This window comes from Filicampus tigris, chromosome 2 (assembly GCF_054856515.1).
Source record: "Filicampus tigris isolate MCC_2025a chromosome 2, RoL_Ftig_1.0, whole genome shotgun sequence".
Classification (NCBI taxonomy): Eukaryota; Metazoa; Chordata; class Actinopteri; order Syngnathiformes; family Syngnathidae; genus Filicampus; species Filicampus tigris.
Genome location: NC_141218.1, coordinates 17,020,315 through 17,045,551, shown reverse-complemented (window position 1 = coordinate 17,045,551; position 25,237 = coordinate 17,020,315). Strand labels below are relative to the sequence as shown.

The 25,237-nt window shown below is 41.0% G+C and overlaps 1 protein-coding gene across 3 annotated transcripts in view; it reads right to left on the bottom strand.

Annotated features, from left to right (window-relative positions):
• The window catches only part of unc5a (unc-5 netrin receptor A), a 175,000-nt gene extending 150,850 nt beyond the window's left edge, over positions 1 to 24,150 (bottom strand). For all 3 annotated transcript variants that reach the window (XM_086012718.1, XM_086012726.1, XM_086012735.1), the window contains exon 1: positions 23,604 to 24,150. In XM_086012718.1, the coding sequence (XP_085868844.1) occupies positions 23,604 to 23,694 (91 nt within the window). In that variant the 5' untranslated portion in view covers positions 23,695 to 24,150. The remainder of the gene's footprint in view (positions 1 to 23,603) is intronic.
• Between the last annotated feature and the right edge of the window lie 1,087 nt (positions 24,151 to 25,237).

The window sequence follows — 25,237 nt, the reverse complement described above, 5'->3', positions numbered from 1 at the left end:
GAAAAGTGTGGACATTTTTTAAGCGTCTGCCTTTAATCGCCTATACTTGCGTGGATCATGGCCGCTCAGACTACATATTTCACTATTTCATCCACAGGTAGGCCTACATATATAATTATGAATTTCGTTAAGTATCGTTTCAAAATCATGGCCGACACCCAAAAAGGCTTGATGTCAGACTCTTGACTGCGAGTATCAAAAGGTTAGTAAGACTCAAGGAGACAGCACAACACAGGCTGGAGCTGCAAATACAGCCTTAAACTATTGACTATTTCTGAGCAAGCAGATTATATTTAGTACCAGCATAGCGTCCACATTTTTCTGCAGATCTTTGCACATTTTGGCCCAAAATCAGTCACGATTTTAAAAATAAGTCCCATGTGCCCCGATGGACAGAAGATACATTTTCCTGTTCCCACAAGACACAGCAATACAATATGTAGCAGGTGCAAAAATACTGGTCAATATGTCACATATGTCAAAGGCGCTACAAATCCCAAAAACAAGATTATTTATGCACATACATTCAGTGTGCTAAGGCTGTCTTCCCATGTACATTCAGGCATGCACCCAAGTAGTTTGACAACAGATGAAAGTGCGTGACAATTATCAACAGTAAATAGTGTGACAAAGCCAATTGGATTCCCTGTTGGCCCATGAGCACCACAAACAAGTATTTTTCAACACAGGTAAGCCGCTTAACTTCCCCGCTCAAAGTTGGACTAGAGAGAGAGAGGAATAATTCAATAAAGTCCACTCTCAGTAACATCACGTCCGGCAAACCAGTGACACTGGCTGAAAACTACAATGACAAAACAGGCAGCTGTTGACTGGGGCTGTTGCAGTAGGGAGAGAGGAAAAGAAAAAAAAAAAAACAGTTCCCGGACGTACAAACTCAAACTCATCACTGAGGTGAAAGAGGAGCGACACAGGCGGGAAAGAGGAAGGGAACATTAATATATCATTCAGCAGAGTGCTGCACCCACCCTGATTGTCCTGCAGCACAAAAACATAACTGTAATGAAAATACTATTGATCGTGGTCACTTCCTCTCAGACAGATTACGCTGTTTTCCTCTTCCCCTCTGTAGTATGGAAGGAAAATGTGAAGTGTTAAGAGGAATCCTCTTGAGCAATGCGCCATAGTAACAGTAAAGCTAATGAAGTTTTTTTTTTTTTTTAAAGCTAATGAAGTGTTGTAGTCATTTAGAACAAAGCAATGCCAATACTGTATGTATGACACAAGCTTGATTGGTAAAGTTTGAAAAATGCTTTCCCAATGACAAACAGCCGTTTAGTCAGTTCAAGTTAACTTTCACCGGCACGAAGAATGAGGCGTGACCCCCATCCCGATCTACCTCAATCACTTTGTAGCCATGTGAGTCTTCGTAGCGGGAGACAGCATCTCGACTTTGATCTCTTGGCAAATCTATTGCAACTGCAGGGGAGTTGCGTTCAAGCCTTGCCGGCAAGCAAACAGTCCCCGGCAAAAATAACACAAACATTTAAACAACCAACACGGAATGTTTGAACGTCTGAATCGTTTCATTAGGTAGCCCTTTGCTGTCTTGTGTCAGTGGGATCATTACATCAAAATAAAAATCTTCAAGAGATGATCTGTGGCCAGTCGACCAATAAGAAAGAAAAGTAGCCTCAAGTGCTTGAACACTCGCACTGTTATATGGACCCATGGGAGACTGTGCGAACATGCATGAAAAGACACGCTAGACAGTGAGCTAGGATAACCATCTCACGCGTGTGCAGTCTTCCTGCATTTCTAAATTAAAGATAGCGAGATAGCACAGCCGCATCCACTGCGTGGGGACTCCCAATGATTTCCTAAAGTCAAGGAAATGGATACAACCAAAGGTCAATGGTTTATTTTTCATTATCTCTTATCACAGATGCTCTGACCTTTCTGCAAGCATCAGGTGTGATAGGCCTCTACACCAGTGGTTCTCAACCTTTTTTCAACAATGTACCTAATGGGATAAATTATTTTTAAGCCAAGTTCAGACCAACCAGCACAAAGCATTTTTGGATGGAGAGAAAAAAAAAAGGAGAGACTTAAACGGAGCGCTGTGCCATTAGTGTCCGATTTAGTAAACGTTGGAACTCAATTTGTCGTGATATCTCTGGAATTATTTGGAAATTAAAAATTATAGCTTTAAAAAACAAATAACATTAAATTTAAAAAATCGATTTACTTCATTATAAGGATTTGTGCACAAAAATATCATAAATCATTTAATTCTAAATTTAAAAAAAATCTTTACATGGCACTTTCATGCAGAAAAAAACTTTTTAAAAAATCGTAAATATTTAATACCGTGATTAAAAAGAAGCACCAAAGAATTACCAATTTCAACACGGAATATTGCATTGTTGCACTGAACTAGGAGTTTTGCATTTAGTGAGACATTTTATAGTGAGACGCTTTACTGAGGATTCTTGTCAGTCTCGGTGGTAGTAGAGAACTGCTGTGATCAAACTTTTTTTTTTTTTTTTTTTGCATGGATGCTACTTTTTCAATGTAATTTAAAATGTCACGTACCCCATTTGAGAACCAGTGCTCTATACCAGTGGTTCTCAAATGGCGGTACTAGTACCCCCCTGGGGGTACTTGAAGGCACTTCACGGAGTACTTGAGATTTTTAAATATGTTTGAAAAGTAGCTGCAATGCAAAAAAAAAAAAAAAAAAAGATTGATCACAGCAGCTGCCTCCTTGCCACCAAGAATGTCAAAGATCCTCAGGAAAGCGCAAGCCCGAGTGTCTCACTAAATGCAAAAAGACTCGTGCGTGCGACTATGAAATGTTCAGTGTTGACACTTGGTAAAGCTGTCCGTCTTCTTTTTAATTATTAAATGTGAAGTCAATCCAAACATATTTCCAGAATGTTTTACGCAGGCCCACTAGTTGAGACAAGGCATTCTGATTAGTAATGCATTTGTGGAATATGAGTTAAGCAGCAAAATCCACCCGCTTTTAGCCATCTCAGGGTCAGCAATTTTGTCAGTTTTGTCGACTGAACATGACATCACAGTTGCGCAGGGCTCAGGTAATGACCAATCACAGCTCACATGTTTTCTGAAGCTGAGCCGTGATTGGTCATGATCTGAGCCCTGCGCAACTTTGATGTCATTCTCAGTTGACAGAAGTGACAAAAAGGCCGCCCCGAGATGGCTAACAACGGGTGGATTTCTCATATTCCACAAACGCAAAATTAATCAGAATGCCGTGTTTCAACTAGTGGGCCTGCGTAGAACATATTCTTGAAAAAAATATGTTTGGGCTGACTTCCACTTTAAATAGTTATTTTCAGACAATATTTTTTCAAAATTAAGTTTAAGGTTTCTTTTGGAGAACAGATTCTTACTGTGATCGCAATGGAGGACACTATATTGGTAATTATTGTTGTGTGCACAAATCTTAACTAAGTTACATCTTTTCATTTCCAAATGTTCTAGAAATATGACTCCAAATGGAGTTCCAAAGTTGAATAAATAAGACATTGATGGCATAGCACGCTGTTTTAATTCTTGCTCTTTTCTTGCTTGCTTTTTCATCCAAACCTGCTTTGCGCTAGTTAGGGGGTACTTGGATGAAAAAAAAATATATATTTCACAGGGGGTACATCAATGAAAAAAGGTTGAAAACCACTGCTCCATACAATACTTCTATAGACCACAAGTGTCAAAGACGGGTTTTCGAGGGCCACTATCCTGCATGTTTTAGATGTTTCCCTCCTCTAACACACCTGATTCAAATGATCATCTCACCAAAAGGCTCTGCAGGAGCCTGGTAATAGTCCTGAAACTAATCCTGGGATAGTAGCCCTTGAGATCCCGAGTTTGACACCTTTAGTATAGACCTTTGCCTTGTTTCTCACACCCAAGATTGACATCTACTACTTTCTAGATGGGTATGCATAATGATCAATTAGTTGGTTAATTAATCATCAGGAATTTTGTGGAGAATGTGCACCCTCATGGTGATTAATGACTTGAAGATATGAAGGCAAGAAAAAAAAAAAGAAAAAAAAAAAAAAAAAAAAAAAAAAAAACTTGGCTGGAACACCAGCCAAAAGACGGCTCATGTTTGCTGTTGAGCTACATGGAAGCACCCCCCCCCCCCCCCCCCCCCCCCCCAGCGGTCCAACTCCCCAAGCACTGGCATGGAAAACAGGAGTTCTGAACATTATTGTCAAATTTCTACCATTTCTGATTGCAACACTGCACACAATGATGGGAAAGCGTATAGAGTTTAGCCAAACCCTAGCAGACTCTGGCACAGTTGATTATTTGGGCCTCAGGCATGACTGTCTGCTGTTGATTTTTTCTTTCATTACAAAATATATAGTTAAAGCGGGAAGTCAACTCAAACATATTTTTTTCAAGAAATATGTTCCCAGCAGGCCCTCTAGTTGAAACACACGGCATTCTGATTAATTTTTGTGTTTGTGGAATATAAGTTTAAGCAGCAAAAATGCACTCGTTTTTAGCCATCACTTTGTCTTCTGTCGACTGGGAAAACGACATCACAACTGCTCACAACCGACCCAATCACGGCTCAGATTCAGAGAACAGACCGACATCGACGATCAAAAATCGTCGACAATATAATTTTAATCTGTGACGTGTCGTTTATTTTATATACAGTATTTATTTGGCACATTATTTTTTCTCCTCGAGACCTGCCGTGTCTCGCTCTTTCTCCCGCTGAACTGTTTTTCCCTATCTGCAACGCACAATGCGCAGTGGTGGTAATCGGGGTGATGTAAACAGAAGCATTGTGGGCAAAGCAATGCAATGCAAACCTGCCTTTCATGGCAGCACGATGGGGATGCCCAATCATTTAAAAAAAAAGGAAGCAAGTTTGTGCTTTTGCCTGATTTCATGTCTGACATAGGCACAGTTGTGTCTAGAAGCTAGCTGCAGTTAGCATACAGAAGTTAAGGTGTGTGTTTGATGTAACGCTGTAACACAATGTCCTATTTGGTACGCTAACACGTCGTAGCATCCTTCTATGGATTATGCAGCCATTATTCAGTAAACCCGCGTTGATTAACAACCAAGAACTCTGTGTTCATGCCCGTGGTGGACATCAAAGCAGAAAGCTCTCCCTCTCCCCCTCTCCCCTCTCCCCTCTCCCTCTCACCCTCTCCCCCTCCCCCCTCCCCCTCCCCGTCCCCCCTCCCCCTCCCCCTCCCCCCTCCCCCTCCCCCTCCCCCTCCCCCCTCCCCCTCTCCTCCCTCTCCCTCTCCCTCTCTCTCCCTCTCTCTCTCCTCTCTCTCTCTCTCTCTCTCTCTCTCTCTCTCTCTCTCTCTCTCTCTCTCTCTCTCTCTCTCTCTCTCTCTCTCTCTCTCTCTCTCTCTCTCTCTCTCTCTCTCTCTCTCTCTCTTCTCTCTCTCTCTCTCTCTCTCTCTCTCTCTCTCTCTCTCTCTCTCTCTCTCTCTCCTCTCCCTCTCCCCTCCTCTCTCTCTCTCTCCCCCTCCCTCTCTCTCTCTCTCTCTCCCCCTCCCTCTCTCTCTCTCTCTCTCCCCCCTCCCTCCCTCTCCCCCCCTCTCCCCCCCCCTCCCTCTCCCCCCCTCCCCCAAGCAAAATAATCCTTTGTGGCAGCCCTAGTTGTGATGTCATTTTCAGTCGACAGAGGACTAAATGGCCACCCCCCGAGATGGCTAAAAACCAGTGCATTTTGCTGCTTAACTTATATTCCACAAACACAAAATTGATCAGAATGCCGTGTTTCAAAGTGTGGGCCTGCTGGGAACATATTCTTGAAAAAAAAATATGTTTGGGTTGACTTCCGCTTAAACATTTCATTTGAAATACTCGGGAGGGGGCGCTCCAGGGAGGGAGAAGAAATACCCTCCTTCTATTAAAGCTGTTGATATCTTAGCAAATATACTATCATTTGCAATCTGAAAATTAATGTTAAAAAAGTGTTTGCCGTTTGCCATTTAGTTATGTAACACAAACAAACACGAGGGCCCATCAGAAAAGCTTTCAAAGGCAAATACACGTGTGAGCCAGGTGAAATTTGCACCGTCGCAAAATGTATCGAAAAATAGAAGCAACCATAACCACTGGCTCCCATTTCAACCTGTTGCCCGTGTTTATTTCAAGACAGCCAAGGCGAAGTTATTTAAATTTCTTCCGCTAAGCATTCCAAATGGTCAGGGTGAATTAGCAAATCTACCTCTGGAAATACCATGAACACAACCTTAGCCGCAACATGGTGTGAACATAATGTTGACATCCTTTTATACTCCAAAGTCCTGAAATATAAAACCCGCTACAATGTCGAGTGCGTGCTGGCGCCTTCCAGCCCGCATTTTGTATCGCCACTTGCGTGGCTGTATTAGGGCATCCTTGCAGTGAAATAAAACCATCAGTAAAACTGAACAAATAAGCCAGAGTTGAGGATAACGTGTCAGAGGAGACATGCAAGAGAATTTAAGAGGGTATTACGGCCAACTAAACCCTACGGGTCTCAGCAACTTTCCACGGGGAGACTCGGATACATGCTGTGACCTCCAAAACTACGAAGGATAAGATAATACCCCTCTGACTTGAAGAAAAATCTCGTTAAATCTTTGGGTTCACAACATCGTCTCTGTGGTGGAGAAAAGGCTTATTAAACATTGTTAATGCTGTCAGAACCAGCGAGATGCTCAGGCTCAGAGCACTAAAGCAGTTCTTGACGCTGGGTGGGCTGGTGTTTTCCCGCTCATGTTTTGACTCAAAGTGTCATGGAAACAAAGATTTAGTGTGACATCGCTGATGCCAACTTTTGCAATGCAGTGCTGTGCAAAAACAGGGCACATTCAAGCGCCAGGCACGGCACACTTCAAGACAAAATTACGACACAATAGGATAAAAGGTTCAGCGAGTTGGTGTTTCTCAAAGAGAAACAACACCAGATGCACATTTTGTTTTATGATTCAACCTTGGGAGAAGAGCGTGATACTATAAAGGAAGTGCAAGTTTGACTAGCTTCGGCCGCAGAGTGACATCTGGGAGGGAGCGCAGCTGTCAATCATTTTGCTCCCGTTAGCTTGGGGCCGTACTTTCTATCGAGATTTCGTCCAATGAACAGAAATCGAACCATGATGCCGAATTGGCTCATTGTTTTCTTTTTGTTACTCATAATACTCAACATGAGTGAGGACCACGTCGCAAAAATGCACGATTAAAAACAACCGCTGAAAAGTATGGAAGAAAACGCTTTTGTTTCATTCCCTACATCCTTGTTTTCGCCCTGACATGAGGCGGTAACTAGGACAGCATTAATATACGTAAATATATTCATATTTGACTATTGGCAGCAATACAGAAAAGGCATTTTTACATTGATTACTCAAAAATTTGCATCTAATCAAAATGAATTGAGACGGAAGCTTTTATCATGGCCAATATGCAATTCATTTTTGTACCGACAGAAAAATGAGTCCTTCAAACATTTAATCTCATGAATTTGCATACAATTTTGTTTTATTAACCCTCAAACTGTAGTTTTCCCACTTCTTTGGATGATAAAGGTCATGGAAGAAGTCAATGAAAAGACCATGAATGAATTTAATTCTGTATTAATTAGTTTATAACAGTTGATACTAGGGGTGTAATGGTATGCTAAATCACATTTCGGTACAGTACGTTTTTTTTGGAAACTTCGGTTCGATATATTTTCGGTACAAAAAAAAACAGATTTTTTTTTTTTTTAAATATGTTTATTTGAAAATATGACACGTAAATGGTAAATCCTTTTGAAAAAATAAATAAAAGCGAAACATTCGGGCGATGTTCTAAGAAATTACACCAGAATAAAAAATACACTAACAATAAAGAGCTCTTAATTTTGTAAATTATTATGACACTGAAATCTTTAAATACTCATCAGCAACAGCCTATGACACACCAAGTATTCAAGTTAAAGCCAAGTTGTCATCACAGTACATGTATACACTTCTTGTAGTAAAAAAAAAAAAAAAAAGATAATACATTACTCAGATCGATGATCAATCTAACTGTATGGTGGCAAAGCATACAAGTGCCTCAGTGTAATGCAACCATGCGGAAACGGCAGTAAGGCAGAATTATCTGTACCAGAGAATCACATGTATCAAAATCATCCCCTCGACGCTGGGGTGGCCACCTCGCGATTCCGACCCTGTCTTTGACAATGCAAAGTGTAGTGATAATTGCTAAAATGTATAGAATTGATTGTTAGAATTCGCACCATACTGCACATTAATTGCTTTTCGTCGATTATAATTTAAAGGTCGAAGAAGCCAAAATGGACATTTCAACTGTTTGTCCAGTCCTAATATACAGTACATGCGTATTTCAACAATTTAGTTCCTTCTTATTTTTGAAGGGGCTGGCAATTTAGCTCCAAGCACATGGCCCTATAATTGTTCTTTGGTTTGTATCTGTCATGACACTTCTATAGGTCTGCGGCCATTGTCACAAACGAAAGCCTCCAGCCTTCATGGGGTCACTATTTTCTCTTCAGTAGCTCACACAAGCAGCCTTTGTTCCTCATAGCACAATCTGGAGATGCCATTAGTAGCGAGGGAGACAGTGATGTTTAGTGACAGCCAACGACGCTTCTGGTAAAGAAAGTGCCCTGAAGTCATCAGTGTCACACACACACACACAGCCAGGATACACATGGCCCAAGCTGCGAATCCACCTTTGTTCTTGCTATCTGTGGACAGGAAGCTAACTCTGCGAGGGGGGGCGTCAGGTGGGCATCACCCGCCGCAAGCCAACTTGTGCCACCGCACAAAGCTGACAGCCCTGCTTGTCAAACATGCTGCAGGACAATACAAAGGGAAAATTAGCAGAGAAGCGTGCCTCTGATTTTGCTGCAAGAGGCCCTTTTTGTCTTTTGCATTACGCTTGTGACTGCTGTCCTGACATTTATGGCCTGAGCTCAAAAACATGCAGAAATTCAGTGGGTGGCTGGGAGGAATGATAACAGAGGAGCTACACGGCCTGTTTGGGGCTGATAACTCAGACTCAGCATAAATCAAACACCTTGTGGCCATTCAAATAATTTGTAGTTGGGCATCATCTGTTGAGAGGGGGGTACACGAAATCACAGCAAGAATGTATCATCCGTCCCAAATGAAACGTGCAGACATGTCAAATTATATCTTCCCAATGAAAGGCTTGTGCTGTGTTGCATTACTTTTTTTTTTTAAAATACATTATTCAAAGAATTGAGTTTCACCACTGCAAATTGACCTCAACTGTAACTTCTGCAACAACCTCATTTCCAGATGCCAAATGATGTGAACACATTTTTATTCCAGCTCCCATCAGGTAACAAAATGAACCAATTGCATTTAATGACATGTTGTTGTCTTTCTCCCAGGACTATTTAACATTGGCCAACAGAGTAAATCAACTTGTGGTTCATTTGTGGAATGATAAGAACGCAGTGTGCAGACACGACCACGGACCACTCTACAGGCACTTAATAGCTTTGCTTGGCTGCCTCATGCTTATGGGACTTGGGTGGCAGCTGTTTACTTTAGGACCATCAGGCTGTGGAGGCTCCATGCATCAACAATGGCTTAACACAAAATGGCACCCAGTTACAGAGATTGAACAGACACCTGATTCGGAAAATAGTGTCCAGTTCTCTCAAAAATGCCCTTTGCGCAGTACCACCTTTCAAAGTCCGTTAGTACCAGAATTGAATTGGACGCAAATCAACGCCAGTAAATGGCGCTGCGGCGCCATTAACAGACAGAGACTGGTCGTGCGATTTACGCTTGCGCTGCTCTCATCATAGACTTACGGTAGATTAGAACAGGCAAAAAAACACGCCAATGTGGCAGCCATGTTAGCAGGGGCGGCTATCCCATCAAAGATCATGGAAAGCATGGACATTAGCTTAGCATCGGCGTAAGCACACAGCTCAAAAGGAGCGTGTCGCATCTAGATATATCTATGCCTGTTTTTTTTTTTTTTTTTACTCAGGTTCTAGTCACATACACGTTTTTCAGACTATTTTTGGTACCTTATACAGTTTTTTAAAACAAGGTTTAAGCCCTGGTCTATGGTATCTTAACCAAACAGAGATTATTTTTTTACTGTACGGGCCATTTTGAGGCCACGGAAATAAAGTACTTCAATATAAACGGACAATCAGTTCTAACGGACGACCCATTGCTTCAATTAGTCCATTACATTTTGGTTCCACTGTATACAGATGTGTGTGGGAGCTTCATTACACACCATTGCGCTCAGTAAGTATTTTTAAGAGACTTTATCCAAGTCAAGGTTGTCCAATGAACAAGGAGGCTGTAAGGGAGAAGACCACAAAAAAAAAAATCACATTTCAGCATCCCATGCGCCTTTAATGAGTGTGGACGGCTGAGGGAATCGACTGATTAATATAAATGGAATGTGAAAGGTAAGACAAGCCTGATAAAAGAGCTGAAGGAGGCTGAGCTAAAAGCACCCTTTGTAGATATTACAATTGGCATCCAAGTTCGAGAGTCTTTTATATCTACATGGGACTGAATTTAATCTTCAGCCTGTGAACACGAGTGGGACAAATCCTTTCTTACAAATCTGGACGGGGACTGGGAGACTTCCACAGCCAAGTGCACAGAGATAAAAGATGCCAATGATCTCAAAATGATTACTTCCCTTACTTCTGTTAAAAAGCCGTGGATTTTCCCAGTGAAGGAAATGGCAGAAATGTAATCGAAATTCATAATAAGCGCATTTTCAACAATGACATTTACAACAACAATCAGTGTTAGCCGGATGAGTTATGTAATCATCACTTTGGTGGAAATGTCAGAGCAAAGCCATAAGCAGCATATGTGGCAGACCAAGAAATTAGCTTTGTGATGACACCTCTCGAAAGAAATCCACCCAACTTTTCAACCAAGAAATTATTTTAAAAAAAATGCTTCAAATGTGGTGTTGGGACAAGGCTATGAATGTTTTTGAAAAACAAACTTGGATATGGATATATTTTTCTCTAGACCGACAGGTCACGAGTTAAAGACACAAACTTAACGAGTAAAGGAACAGGCAATATATTAGAGGTATCAGCCACAGTTTAGTGTTGTTTGAGGCGTGGGGTTTAGTTTACGAGCCATCAAGCTGATAGAATTACTAGTTAGTGTGGGAGTTGATGCGCATTTATGTGGGGATGTGCTGTTAGTCAAAACAATAAAAAGTTAAAGAGAGGTCAGACGGTGGAAGTAAATTCAGGATAACATCAGTTACAAATGTGCTCAGTCCCATTGTGTTCTCTTTTAGCATTATTTACTGCGACTCCTCATTTGAAAGGCAAATTGGAAAGAGGAAAAGGAAGAATGTTACAGTACACAGTTTTCCTTGATCTTTCAGAAAAATGTTGAAACAAGTTTTCTTTTGTTTTTTTTTATTTTCTAAAGAGAAGTATTTCATTGTGGATGAATTATATTACGTAATTTTCTATGCAGATAATCCTGTGCAGGATTTAAAATGATCATAGAATGTACAACTTAATTGTTCGAGCTGACAACACAGGTAAATGTCCTGAAACAGGAAGTTGTTGTTGTAGTTCAAATAAGGGTTTAAAGCTAGGATTAGGATGTCAAACTATGGTTTCAAAGTAGGTTTAGGGTTTCAAATTAGGGCCAATATTAGCTCTTAAAATGGACAGATTAAAAAAAAATGAACTCACTGCAACATAAAATAAAGATAATGACATTCAAACACGATTAATCAGTTATCTGAATTTCAACTATAATCGGCATTGGCAAACTGTTGACTCCACAATTCACCATTAACTCCTTAGGCTAAACACAATTCATTATGCTGCCCTGTATACGTGAAAATCAACCTTTGGCGACATTTACGACGGTGGTTTGGGGATTAATTTGAGATCCTGACAGCTCACTGGAATTGTTCTGGAAAAGGGCAGATGCCATAAAAAGAAAAAAAAAAAACTACAACCATGAATTGTCTGATTGAGTAGCCAGGAGCAGTCTACAAGGGCAGGTTACATGAATGAAGCAAGAGCAGTAGGGGCAATAGATGGAGAATCATAAAATATTTTTAAGGAACAAAAACTCCCCTTTAAAGTGGACTTTTAATCTCAACATATTTGCTTGTATACAAACAGGTGTTGCTCACTCTTCAAGTGTTAAATCAAACAAGTAAATCCTTTGTTAGCTGCCTATTTCTGACATTGTGAGCAAGCCAGTGACAAACTTCACATGCCTTGGAAACACCATGACTTTGCTTGAAAAGATTTACGCATGGTTTCCTGGGTCCCATTCAACCTTTTTAAATAGATGAAATACTTAAACAAGATCAGATAACAGATTGTACCTTCAATCACTGAGTCCTCTTCGGTATGAAACCAACAATTGCTTCTGATGCCATCATCTGTTTACCTTCCCTCTGTGAATTTTCACGAGAGGCAACGGTGGAACAAGCACTGAGCACCGTGAAACTAGAAAAGCTCTATGTAAATGGAACCCATTAACATTCATGTGGAAAAAATGCAAGTGAAAAATCCTCTATTGTATCCTCCTCCAATGAGTGACGGGATGCTCAGAATTGAGTTTAAATGTGCCGGACCCGTACAGTATAAAAGGATGAATGAAGTCATTAGAGGAGCCGATATCGTATGACCTGAGCTCAGTCGGAGGCCGATGAACATTAAATCACTGCTTGAAACTGGACACTGACGTACATTCATTAAATGACATTGAATATCTTCTGGTATATCGGTAGGTAGATGTTTGCAGTCGTTGCCGTGTTAGAAAATCTGACAACGAACAAAATCAGACTTCTAAATGATTTGAGCATAACAGACATCCACAAAAGCGGAGTGTGTCCATAAAAGCTCTCTCAAGGCTGGAACAGGACTCGAGTCAGGTGTCCAATTAGGATAAAATATCAATAACCTCTACAGTGGTGCTGGTGACATCAAGCTGTCTTTTTGGTAAAAGCACCAGTGTGTCTTTTTTGCCTCATTAGCATTACATGTCATGCTGATCCCACTTTAAGAACTGACTGCCCCCAGCAGACCAAACCAAGAAGTGCATCCGCTAAAAGTCATTAACACAGGAATGCTTAAAGAAAGACGTCACGAGGCAAGGCCAATAGAATTTCTAGAAAATCTATACAGAGGGACTTTCTTATAGGGAACACTAGCTTGTTGATCGTGTCTGTTTTCAGACAAAAACTCTCACAATTTACAACGTTTCTCGATATATGAAATGTTGTTTAACGGAGTGGAACATTGTTGAGCAGCCGTACTTTGTCGCACAACCTGCACAACACCTCGCTCCGGTTTAGATCCTCTCCTCTTTCTTGAACACAATATACTTCCAAATGGAGGATGAAATATTGTTTGTCACAAAATCCGTCAAATGTTCAGAAACTGCTCCGGCCTTACTTTTTTTACCGTATTCAAAATCATTTCTCAGCTAAGTATGAAGTACTTGCGTGTCTCCCTCGTGGCTGCCTCGCTCCCTCCCTCGTGTTTGTCATTCGCTGGCTCGGCTGATTTTCACAGCAAACAGGAATTGAGGTTGGTGATTGCCGTAAAAATATTTACGAATGCCTGAACTGGACATGCAGTTATGCATGTACATAGGCACACGCGTAGATATACACGCATGTAACATACATGTATATACACAAAAAGTAACTAGATTGAGGCACTCCACTTTCATGCACATTATGGACGTAATTATCGCCCGACAACTGCTCACATTGTAAGAGTCCAATTCTCAATTCTTCATTCTTCCTGAAATGTATGCTCAAACATCAGCAGGTAATTTTCAAAAATAAGACCCATTTATATAGACGTCTTGGATTTTAAGCATGGGAGGAAATTACACTGAATCAACCAAAACACACCAGCAGTGTGCAATTAAAACCAGGGGGCCTCAATTAAGTGCATGGCACTTTGCAGATAGCAGTGGCCCGTCCCAATAGCAGCTATGTTGCCATCATTCATTGCACTGCGTTCTACATTTTTACCCCTGATGGCCTTGGCAAAAAAAATAAATAAAGGAAAAAAGAAAAAAGAAATCTGTTGCCTCATTTTTTAATCCAACATTAAAACCTAGTTTCACAACTGGAGAGGGTCTTGTTTTGGGAAAAACAATATCAGAAGGACCTACATAGATCAGAGAGACCGCTCCCTCACCGGTCCTCATCTAAGAGAAACGATAAAAGGTTTATGTTTTGTGGAAGACAAACTCCAAATCTGAACAGGACATTAATTTGGAAGGAAACATTGGAAACAAGTTGAACTTTAAAAGATACATCATTTACATATTTTTTACTAATTCAACAGGTGGAGAAAAACTGTGTTGAAAACGTGCAAAGACTGACAATGCAGTACTCAATTGCCAAGATGTTAGCATTAAACTCTTTTTCACCATCTCAGTTGTCTGGAATTTTGGGGCGTGGCTAAAACAGGGCCCGGTGACGCACTTGGGCCCCTGGCATGGGTCAACCCTCCACTACTACCTACTAGGGGTGTAACGGTACGCTAAATCACATTTCGGTAAATTTTTTTTTGGAGACTTCGGTTCGGTATATTTTCGGTACAAAAAACTGATTTTTTTTAATATGTTTATTTTGAAAAGATGACAAGTAAATGGTACATTTTTTCTAGAAAGCGAACCATTCGGGTGATATTCTGAGAAATTACACCAGAATTACAACTGGAATTACAATACAATAGCCATTGACAGGATGGGACTGCAGCTGGAGGAGTTCAACGGGCGAGGGCGCTATGCGCTAGGTTATGAATTAGGTGTTATGCGGAAGTTAACTGACAAACTGGAGTGGCAGCGGGCAGGGAAATTAAGATAAGTACTTTATTTTCTCTTGGTTTTGTTCCGTTTTAATCAGTAAAGTTGCTACCGTGTTAAAAGGCACTGTTTGGAAAGAATCTGCTCGGGTGCATACATGTACATTTACAGTTCAAAATTGTTCTGTAAATGCAGTACATATCTACTTTTTCATGGTAAGTACTGCGCGCCTTCGCTCCGTCAGTGGCTATTCGTTGCAAGTGTCACTTGCTTGGCCCATTTCTACCACTACAGCATACAGTTAGCCATCAAGCTATAAGAACACATCTCTCCTGAAGTGTTTACGTATGTTTTTTTTGCCACATCTACGCGAGGCAGTAGAAGGCCCAGCCGACTACTGTGTTCTCACAGCCGAGCACTGTGTCGCAAGACACGGTGAAGGTGAAAAAAATGTAAAATCATCAAGGGGAATTGGCGCATAGCGCTGCTGTGGAAGCCTCACAGTGAACCACCCTCGGCCAAACAATTCAAAATTGTGAAGTCCACTAGAGGCAAAAGAGGGAAACATTGTCTCAATTGTCTCTGCGGCCTGTGAAGGAGCCGGGAGGAGCTGAAGCAGGCGTGTACTTGATTGACAGCTGAAGGTCAACGTCTGCCGACATGCCCACACAGTCCCACAGGTGGAAGGCGGGCTCTATTTTTCATCATTTTGGAGCCTTATGTTATACAGTTGCTAATTTTCTTTTTTTTTTAATTCATTTGAATTAGACAGGCCTGTTAACACTCTTCTCTGTGGCGTGTCAAATTTACAAGACATTTTTTGTCACTTTACAGGGCTCTTAAACCAACTCTTTCTAACCCCGCATAGCAAAGCATGCTGTATAGGCTTTAATGTGCTCTTCAACTCGGTTCTCTGTTGACTCAGTCGAATTAGCTTCCCCAAGGCATCAGTGCCTGGACACATAGACATAATTAGAAAAGGTCACTGTGCCTCCTGTCTTGTCAACAAAATCACTTCAATATGACAAATTTGGGGTCAGGCGGCGCCAGATCTCCCTCAGATACCCTTGCCAATCGAAACCCAGCAAGATAAAGCAGTCTCAGTCGTGGGCTTTATAATTATGCTTTTTTACATTTTGTCCTACTAAATAAGAGGAAGCCTATCAATGAGCCACACAATTGGAAGAAGGTGTGCTTTTCGTCAAGGTTGAGGTAGCAGCATAATTGCCGCCTTTCTGTCATTTTCTTGATGCACTAAGTTGCCGTGTTAACACTATGTCGAATATCGACCTATGAGACTTATCTTGTGCGTGTGTGGTATATCGAGGCTTCGAGAGTTAGCAGCTCCACAAAAACATCTGGAATGCATGAAAATAAAAATAACGACAACACTGATAACTGCCGGTTGGAATCAATTGACCTTCAGAACATTTCAGACTTGTTTTCTCACTAGCTAGTGCAGACGTTGTCTACACTGCATGATAAAGTGGAAGAGGCTTTCACATCGCTCCCTGGTGGCCCCACTAAGGAACTATTAATCTATGGCTCTCCATATTGCATTCAGATCCGCTTTCGCCATCTGCCGCGTGGCCTGAAGTAAAGGCCAGAAGAGCACCCAGAGGAGCGGACACGTTGTTATGATGAGCTGCACCGAGACACCTTCGGGTTTCTAAGCACTTCTGCAGACAGTGACTGATGGCCAATTAACCATTTGTAGAAGACTATTGATCACTCAGAGAGTCAGAAGATCAGGAAGATCTAACCCACTACTACTGTCACTGTAAGATGAGCAACCACAAACCAACCATTCTGTTCTATAAAACGCAGTTAGGTGAAAAGGGTTTGTCCCGAGTCGAACAAAAGCTAAACAACACAAACTGCGAAGGCTATGGGCTCTGTGAAGTGCCTCTGTCGGCGAACATAAAACTCAAGTTCAACCTTAACCACTCAGGCGCATGTTTGTGATGGTTGAAATATCTTTGGAGACACAACTGAATGGAGTGATTTTATTTCTTTTGAGATTGTAAAAATAGAATCTAGTCGTTCTTAGTATAGGTGAGTTCAATCTGTAACATTACCAAGCTCGACAGCAAAGCGGTTTCTAACACTAGTCCAACATTTTATATTGATCAAACCTAATCTTTGTGAAGGCTGTAACATTACAATATTCCTATCATCATTGCCAGCAGGTCTGAATGCTTTTGAAAAATAAATTGTAACTTCTTTTTCCTCAATATTGTGATTATTTTTTTCAAGGTCCTCTTCCCATGTAATATCAGATTTATTATACATAAATGTTTTGGTCTTGTAGGCAGAAAATAACACCAGCTCTTCCATGGGCTTCATCCTCCACGTGACCTCGGTAATGTCCTTTATTAACTCCTCAAGACTACTATCTGGCAATGATAAACACAGGGACATAGCTCGGTTAAAGATAAAGTGCCTGAGTATTTGTCACCAAATGGAGCGTGTTTCTCTATTGTTTCAAGCTGACCTGTGATGACACGCACCGTTTAACGTTTGTTCATTTGTGGCGGACTATCATCTTGGCAGCCATTAATCACCGCAAATCCACATGCACAATAACTTCAATTTTTTTGCATGTGTCAAGAAGCATGAACATTTATATTGGGATTATCTACAAACTAAATGAACATGGAGAGAATTGGATAAATAAACCCAACCAATTTGATCATCTTCCATATGCACAGAAGCAAACTCTTCCTCCTTTCATTACAATATTGCTAATATCCAAGTCTGTAAACAGCATGAAAATAAAATTAAAATGAACTTGTCCTCCTGAGGAACGCGATCGTTTTAATTTTACACAACACTCTGAAAGTGTAATTTTCCACCTCTGTGAAATATTCTGCACATGTACATTTAGCAGTTAGAGAGAAATAATCTCCGCCTCAGTGCATCACTCTTCTGGATGCATGTCATTTGAATTCATTTCCAATGACTGGAGGGGAAAAAAAGAATTCATATAACATACAGTACATTTGTGGGAAAATTATTTTAACTTTGCCTTCTAAGACTTAGATGATTTGAACACGTTGAGATCAGCGATAGTGAGTATATTGGTGATGGGGATGGAGCTGCCAAGCAAGAGAGCTAGAGAAAGACCTTCGAGAATGTTCATGGATGTAGTGATGCAAGATCTGAAGACCGTTGGTGTTAAGAGAAGGATGCAGAAGTTACTGTAGGCTTAGATGGAAAAGAATGACACGCTCTGGGGACCCCAAACCAGACAAGTCGGAGGGAAAAAAAGAAAATATAAAGTAAGTGCTGTACTAAAGCATGCTAGCTTAATGCTAACACTAGCTACTGGGCTAATGAAACTATCATTGATCTTTTAACCTTTAAAAAAGCGACATTTGAACACAAACCGCGCAGAGAGAAAATGGCTATACCATATCCTTTGTGTAAAATACTGACCAAGTTGCACACACCCGAAGGAGCTGCACGATGTCCATTGAAATAAAGCATGAAATCACGGTAAACACATTTCTTGATTCTTCTAATTCCATTTAATTATGTTAATACTGTATGTTTTATACAATACAATACGCTAGAGTGCTATTTTTCCTAGTGAAAAAAAAGTGTTTTTGTGGGATGCCAAGCATTATCCATGAGACACAATTGTTTTTAAATCATATCTAGCAGAAGCATTTCCACCCCAAATAAATGAGGTTAATTTCGTCTTTAGCTATCCTTAGCGCATTCTTTCGTGAGTCAATGAGAAGAGACAAACTGGCAGCAAGAAAGACAGCACTGGGATGAATCACCTTAGACCAAGGAAAGTCGTCTGGCAAAGGAAATCCTTGCATTAGAAGGGAATAGGCACGAGCAAGTGACAGGATTATGCAATAGATTTCTGCCTGGTGTCACTGGATCACCACGTGCTTGCATCATCACAAAACGCACACCCTGTGGAAATTGCATCCAATTCCCACGCTCCTTCCAGACAACAATTACTTGGCAACACTCTCATGGGGTGCAGTGGGGGGGGGGAACAAAGAAAAATCCATCTTTTTTCCCCTCGGATTGGATTCCTTGCTTGTGTTTTTTATGTGAATTGACAGGCATGAGGCAAGGTGCTAGCTCAAATAAGTGACTGGCAAGAAAAGCATCAGGAGCTTGGAAAACAAATTTGATGAAATAGAGTCAAACTAAACTGCACATTACTGTAAAACTTGCTTTCGTGGTGTACAGTTGTGATAGTTTCTTTTGTTTTAACACGTGACGACGTACGGAGTTAAGAGTGGAGCTATCTTAACTTTTGCTTATACTTGTATGACTGTTGTTACATGTTACAAAGTAAAAACATTGGCTGTTTAAAGGTTTTAGGATTGTTGCAGTTTGTATGCAGGAACTAAACACAGCAAACAGATAGGGCTAAGGGATTTGAAAAATATTCTAATTGCGATTTGGTTTCCTTGTTGTTGCGATTTAATAAGCAATTATTTTGTCAAGGTTCTCTTCCCATGAATTTTTTAACAAACAAAAGCAATAAATTAATCTCTGTTACACTAAACATTATGTTTTGGTCTTAAAAATAAAGGAAAATGAACAAATGAATATGCAAGAAATTGTATTTACCTATTTCAATTACAAATGTTAACTGACTAAAAACTTGCAGTCTTTTTAGCGATCACTCTGACAACTTCACACATTTGTGTTGTTTCATGAAACAATGAGATGTAAACATGGACTCTTAAGTATGGAACTTGTGAAATGAGAAGCAAATGAAGCAATGTTTTTTTTCTCTCTTTTCTGCATTGCCGCCTTTGCAATTTGAAAATTGCATTTTACTACATTCCAATGACAATTTGAATTCTATTAATTGTTCGGTTCTACTTTCTAGGGCTTTGTAAAAGCACAATAGCTTGCATTTTCGCTTTCATGGTAGCCATACTGAAGGCTAATTTAGAGAAAAAAATGGTTCAAAGATACTAAAGGTGGAGGGATTAAGAAATTAATCGACAACTAATAATTGATCAAACAATTATTTTTGATAATTGATAAGATAACTTTTTTAATTTGAAATTGTATGAATGCTGGACATTTCAACTTCAACAGTAAATATTCTCAGATTTCTGTCGTCCTACTTGATAGGAGACTGATTATCTTTGTGTTGACTAAAAATAAAACATTTGCTTTTACTTTGAAAAACAATTGCCAACATTTTTGCCGATTTTCTGACATACTACAAACCAAAGCAGTGACTGTATCTTAATTAATCGGTTTGTGCATTTTCTGCACTGTTAATTTTAAAAGGACAATGTGTAGAATTCAGTACCATCTAGTGGTCAACTATTAGAATGCAACGACCCAAGATGGAAACGTGTGTATTTTGAAGGCCACGCATTACGGTGCCTCCGAGAGACCACACAAGTTTGTCTCCTTTGAGTATCCGTAGCACAAAGATGACAGCAAAACATGTCAGCCTCCCGTAGGGGAGGCGCACCCTATGTAATATAATTAGAGATTACTTTCACCTACCATTATATGAAATTAATTACGTTGTGAGAGAGCTTTTTTTTTCCTTGCATACAGGAAGTCCTCAAATTACGACGTACGCAACCTATGGTGTTTCGACTTTACGACACCCATGCCTCCTCCGCCATTTTGTCCCCAGCACCATAACGACTACGTTTACATGCAGTCAATATTCGGTCATTAAGGTCAAAATTCAGATTTCTGAAACATTCTGAATAAACCGTTTACATAATTGAGCGGACAGAGTTGCTCCGGCATTTGAATAACCCACTGTGTACGGCGACGCATGGCGTCATGACTCAAATGGATGTAATTTCTGCTGTTACCTTCTACTGTCAATAAAACAGTTAATCTTCATGTCACTCACCACAGGAATGAAGCAGCCGGTTTCTTCCTCGCTCCAAAAGTGTGCTCTTGTGCTGCGTCTCTGAGCTTGTTTACCTCTGCTTGTGTACTGGGCAGTGGGTTGCGCGCCAAACTTCCGCATACAAGCGCTACCTGTACTATAAAAGACCAGCATTCCTTGCGGTTAAGCATGCGCAGAGTGTCTCAATCGTGTCTGTTTGCGCGCCGGTAGGATCTTTGCCTTTTTCGCCCTCCTCTCCTTCTTCTCCGTCCATTTCTCAGCAGTGATGCTAAGTACAGAATCTTGTGCTTTTTATTTCAATGTATTTTCATTTTTTTGATGCAAAGTATTTTGACGGAAATTTCGACTAACGGTGAAATCCAACGGACGCGGAAATTCGTGTTAAATCGCCAGCGTAGGAACGGAACTCATTCGTAAATTGAGGACTTCCTGTATAGTTGAAATGGATAGTGGGTTTTTAAAACAAATGATTATTGAAAAATCTAAACATTCTACACATTGTCCTTTAAATAATGTCATTTGAATAAAGAGATTCATCAATCAACAAAATAATCAACACATTCATTGATGAGTAAAATAATCGTAACAGATAGAGCTATATGTGAAGCACATGATGCAAGTGGCGAACAATGATTATGCTGTGTAAGAGAAAGAAGAAACAACTGAGAATTGAAAGTCAACCTAGAATTTCCCTGAGGAATTACAAAGTCCATCTAAGCAAATCAGAGGTCCGAGAGCGTCACAGATTGCGGTTGGCCTTTGAGGTACCACTGTACGTGAAAAGGAGACGACCAAACATGCATGCAAGCAAATCCATGTGCAAACTTTAAAAACACACACTTTGCATACTGAAGGCATCAAATGTTGTGCACACGCAAGTAAAGCAGTGCAGTACTTTGTTCCTCAAAGTGTACCCCTCTCACAACAGCGCCAAAGAAAAAGTGCTGGGCGAGCTAAAATCCAGACTGACAGGCCTACCTTTATTAGTGACTGACTTATTTTTCTCGGCACAAGAAAAAAGACAAGTCGGCTTTTGATACGAGCGAGCGCCGAGTCAGCAGCCTTGTCCCTCACAGGATCGTTTGACTGATCTTAGTGGAGACTGTCCCTGTCCTGATGTAGGAAGAATTGGCTACTATATTACCTGCGATCCATTTCTGGCTCTCGCCCTGCGCTATAAAAGAAGTCTGTTGGGAGTAAGCACGCTGGCATTGACCTAATATGTAACAGAGATTGACAGACGTGCGGGACAGTGTGCCTAGAAATCTGATCCAGGTGAGGGAGAAGATAAAACTGACGTTAAATTCCCTGTTTTCATCCACATGAAACACATGGGAACATATCCCTGCATGCGTCGAGTGGAAGGAAAAAGAACACCCTGAATGGCTTACTCGTCGATCACAGCGCAAACAAAGAGTATCAAAGACCAAGCGTGTCACTCCTGCGGGATTTTAGAGACTCAACCTGACCGTAAGCTTCACGACTTTGGACTGTGGCAAAAGCTCACAGTGGGGGCGAGCAGGGAAAAAAAGAAAAAAAGAAGGATCACATGAAAATGAGCCAAAGAGGAACCACACTGAGCAAACAGGATCATGACACCCATATAAAAGACTCAAATGAAATGCATCCAAACGACATACAACTGCACCCACACTGCCCCTTAGATTGGTAGATGTGGTCCCCGAGGTATGCGTGTTTATATAGCCCTAATATATTCATAATTAAACACAAATTGATGCAAGAGGAAAAGCCCGGCTAATTTATCATCTCTGTGCCCTGAAGCAAGACAATTACACGTTAACATCTTTGTCTTTTGCCCAAAGCAAGGTTAACAGTTGGAAACAAGTGAAATCTCCTTGTTCTTGGACACACACTGGCGGCTTTCAGACTGTGAATTCTAAAAACAGTCGTGAGTTGAAAGGATTTTATCGTCACAGGCCACAGACAAACTGAGACTTATTGTAATATTTGTTCCACAGTCATAAGTGTTCTTTGTCAAATCAAGATGGTTGATTATGCTTCGGAGGAGAATCAAATGAATGGATGGCAATGTATTGTTTGATAGAACCACTCAAGTAGTCATCGCAAGCCAAAAGTAAATCGCAGACACATTCGAGGTGTCATTAAGAATAGTCGAAAATGTGAAACATATTTCATGCGTTTCCAATGACTTTATTTTGTCATTTTTAATTTTGTGGCCTGTTTTAAAAGGTGACCAACAAACACAAGTTGAGTTTAGGGTCGAATTTAAGTCAGTCGTGACCTAATGACTACAAATGAAAACGTGCGAGTCAAGTTGAAAGACCCCCCGGAGTCGGGCTAAAGCAACCAAACAGGTTTGTATATGAAAGTACATTTGCATGCGACTGGCAGCGCGTGGCCAAGAGGCAAGGCCATAAAACGCAATCTATCAGCGCAAGTCGATGGTCTCCCAACTCCGTAAAGCTGTCAACGTGCTGCAAATGCAGCAGGATGGAGTCGTGCGTGCTTTGTGGGACATCCGTGCTGCAGCCGGCCCATGGAGGGGAAACAGGCTCGGCATGCCTCCCCATATTAGCCAGCTGCTACTGCACATTTACCGGGGGAAAGGTTGTTTATGTGACAGTAAAGGAGCATCGTGTCACAGTGCATTGTCATCCATTACACAAGAGCCATCTGGTCGAAGCGTCATCGGACAGTTTTGTCACATTTTCAGCTACAACTCGTGGAAAGCACGCGAAACGTGATTGCAATTCATCCTCGCATTCGAACGAGCATCAAGTTTGACCCGTGTCAGCACGTGAGAGCGTCTAACCTTGAGGGTCGACGGCGGAACATTATTAACGACCCTCGTGTTCCGTCAAACGCCGCCGCTTCCACATGCAAAGACATGATGAAGTTGACACTTGCGTGCACCTTGCCAAACGTTTAAAAAAGACAAATAGAGACGAACTTACCGGTGCAGGTGACGCCGGCGAAGCTGAGCCAAAGCAGAAGAAGCTTAACGCCGAGTCCACGGCGGACAAAGGGGCCCACAAGTAGGGGCATATTCGTTTTTCTTTAAATCAAGTTTTTACAAGAGAAGAAAGGTGAGCGTTTAAACGTCCGCAGTGTGTGATGAGAAGCACTTTTCAAACGTCGCCGAAGTGTGTCCCTCAGCACATGTCCTGGGCGGCCATCCTCGCGCGTCTCCGGTTGCTCGCAACAACGACTCACAGGTGTGGTACATCAAATGATGCCTTCCCGCACCCGCGGAAATCTGCCTTGTTTTGTCCCAAAACTGACGCTGTCATCTCCCTCACTACGAAAAAAAAAAAACCTGCCACACTTGCAGAGAGAGGAAGGAACGCACTTTTCTTCCCGCTTGACAGCCGTCGGGCGCGCGAGCGAGTGAGCGATGTGACCAAAATGCGAGAAATGGTAATAATTGGCCTCAGCGAGAGAACATCTGCTTGCGCAGCAATGCTGGAGTGCTGAGAGACAGAGAAGGTAGTAGGACCGCCAAGGCTGAGGGGAGGAGAGGCAAAACCAGGAGCGGATAACGTGGCCACGGAGCGTCCTAAACACGCCCACTCAATATGTTGGAAAGTCAACGTTTACACATGAAGGAGTAAATTCAAATCAAGACTCATCACTCAGTACAGTGCACTGTACACTACTACAGAACACTTTTTAGTGGTCTACTATTACTATTATTAAAACTATAGAAAGCAACAATTCACTCAATATTCTACTACTAGAAGAATATCATTTTTTTGTCCACACATGTACACGAAATATGACCTCTGCATTTGACCATCACAGCAAACACACATTGTTAGTAGGTACAAATGTATTCTTTTTTTTTTTTTTTTTTTTTTTTTAATCAGCAAGACCAATGTCACAGAAAAGCGCTTCAATAAAGGGAGAAGAGTGTTTAAATTTTGTCACTGTTAAGAATGTCTGCGCGAAGCGGTATGCGGCTGTGTAGGGACAAGTAAGAGCAAAGAGAAGCATTTTGAGTTGAGATAAGCATAGGGAACGAATACGATGGCCATAAAATCCATCTCTGCAGTGCGACTCCCGTCTGCTTGTTGTTTGTTTGGCTACCGGATTCCCCCACCATGGCTGACAACGGACCACTTTATCCGGTGGACGACTCCCATTCATCTCCCCCAATTCACTGGTAGGCGACAAAAATTTCGGCACTCTATTATTTTCTTCTGCATCGTACAAATTAGATGTAATGTAATCTGCATGCCCCCAAATACCTGCAAATTAGGTGAGGTATGTTGATATAAAAGGGAAGCTAGCTTTCAACACTTGGCTGCGATAAGCATAGAAACACTGCATAAAAATGATTCAATTGCAAATGAGGCGACAGAGGGGATTCCACTGTATATCGTATCTAAAAATAGATGTGGAAAGCACATTTTTAACCTGGCAGAGCGCATTTTTCTGAGAGGAGCGCAAACAGACCTGTGTGACTTGATCGCACAAATTTTTACTTTTTTTCTTTCTTTTTATATGTGTATACATATATATATATATATATATATATATATATATATATATATATATATATATATATATATATATATATATATATATA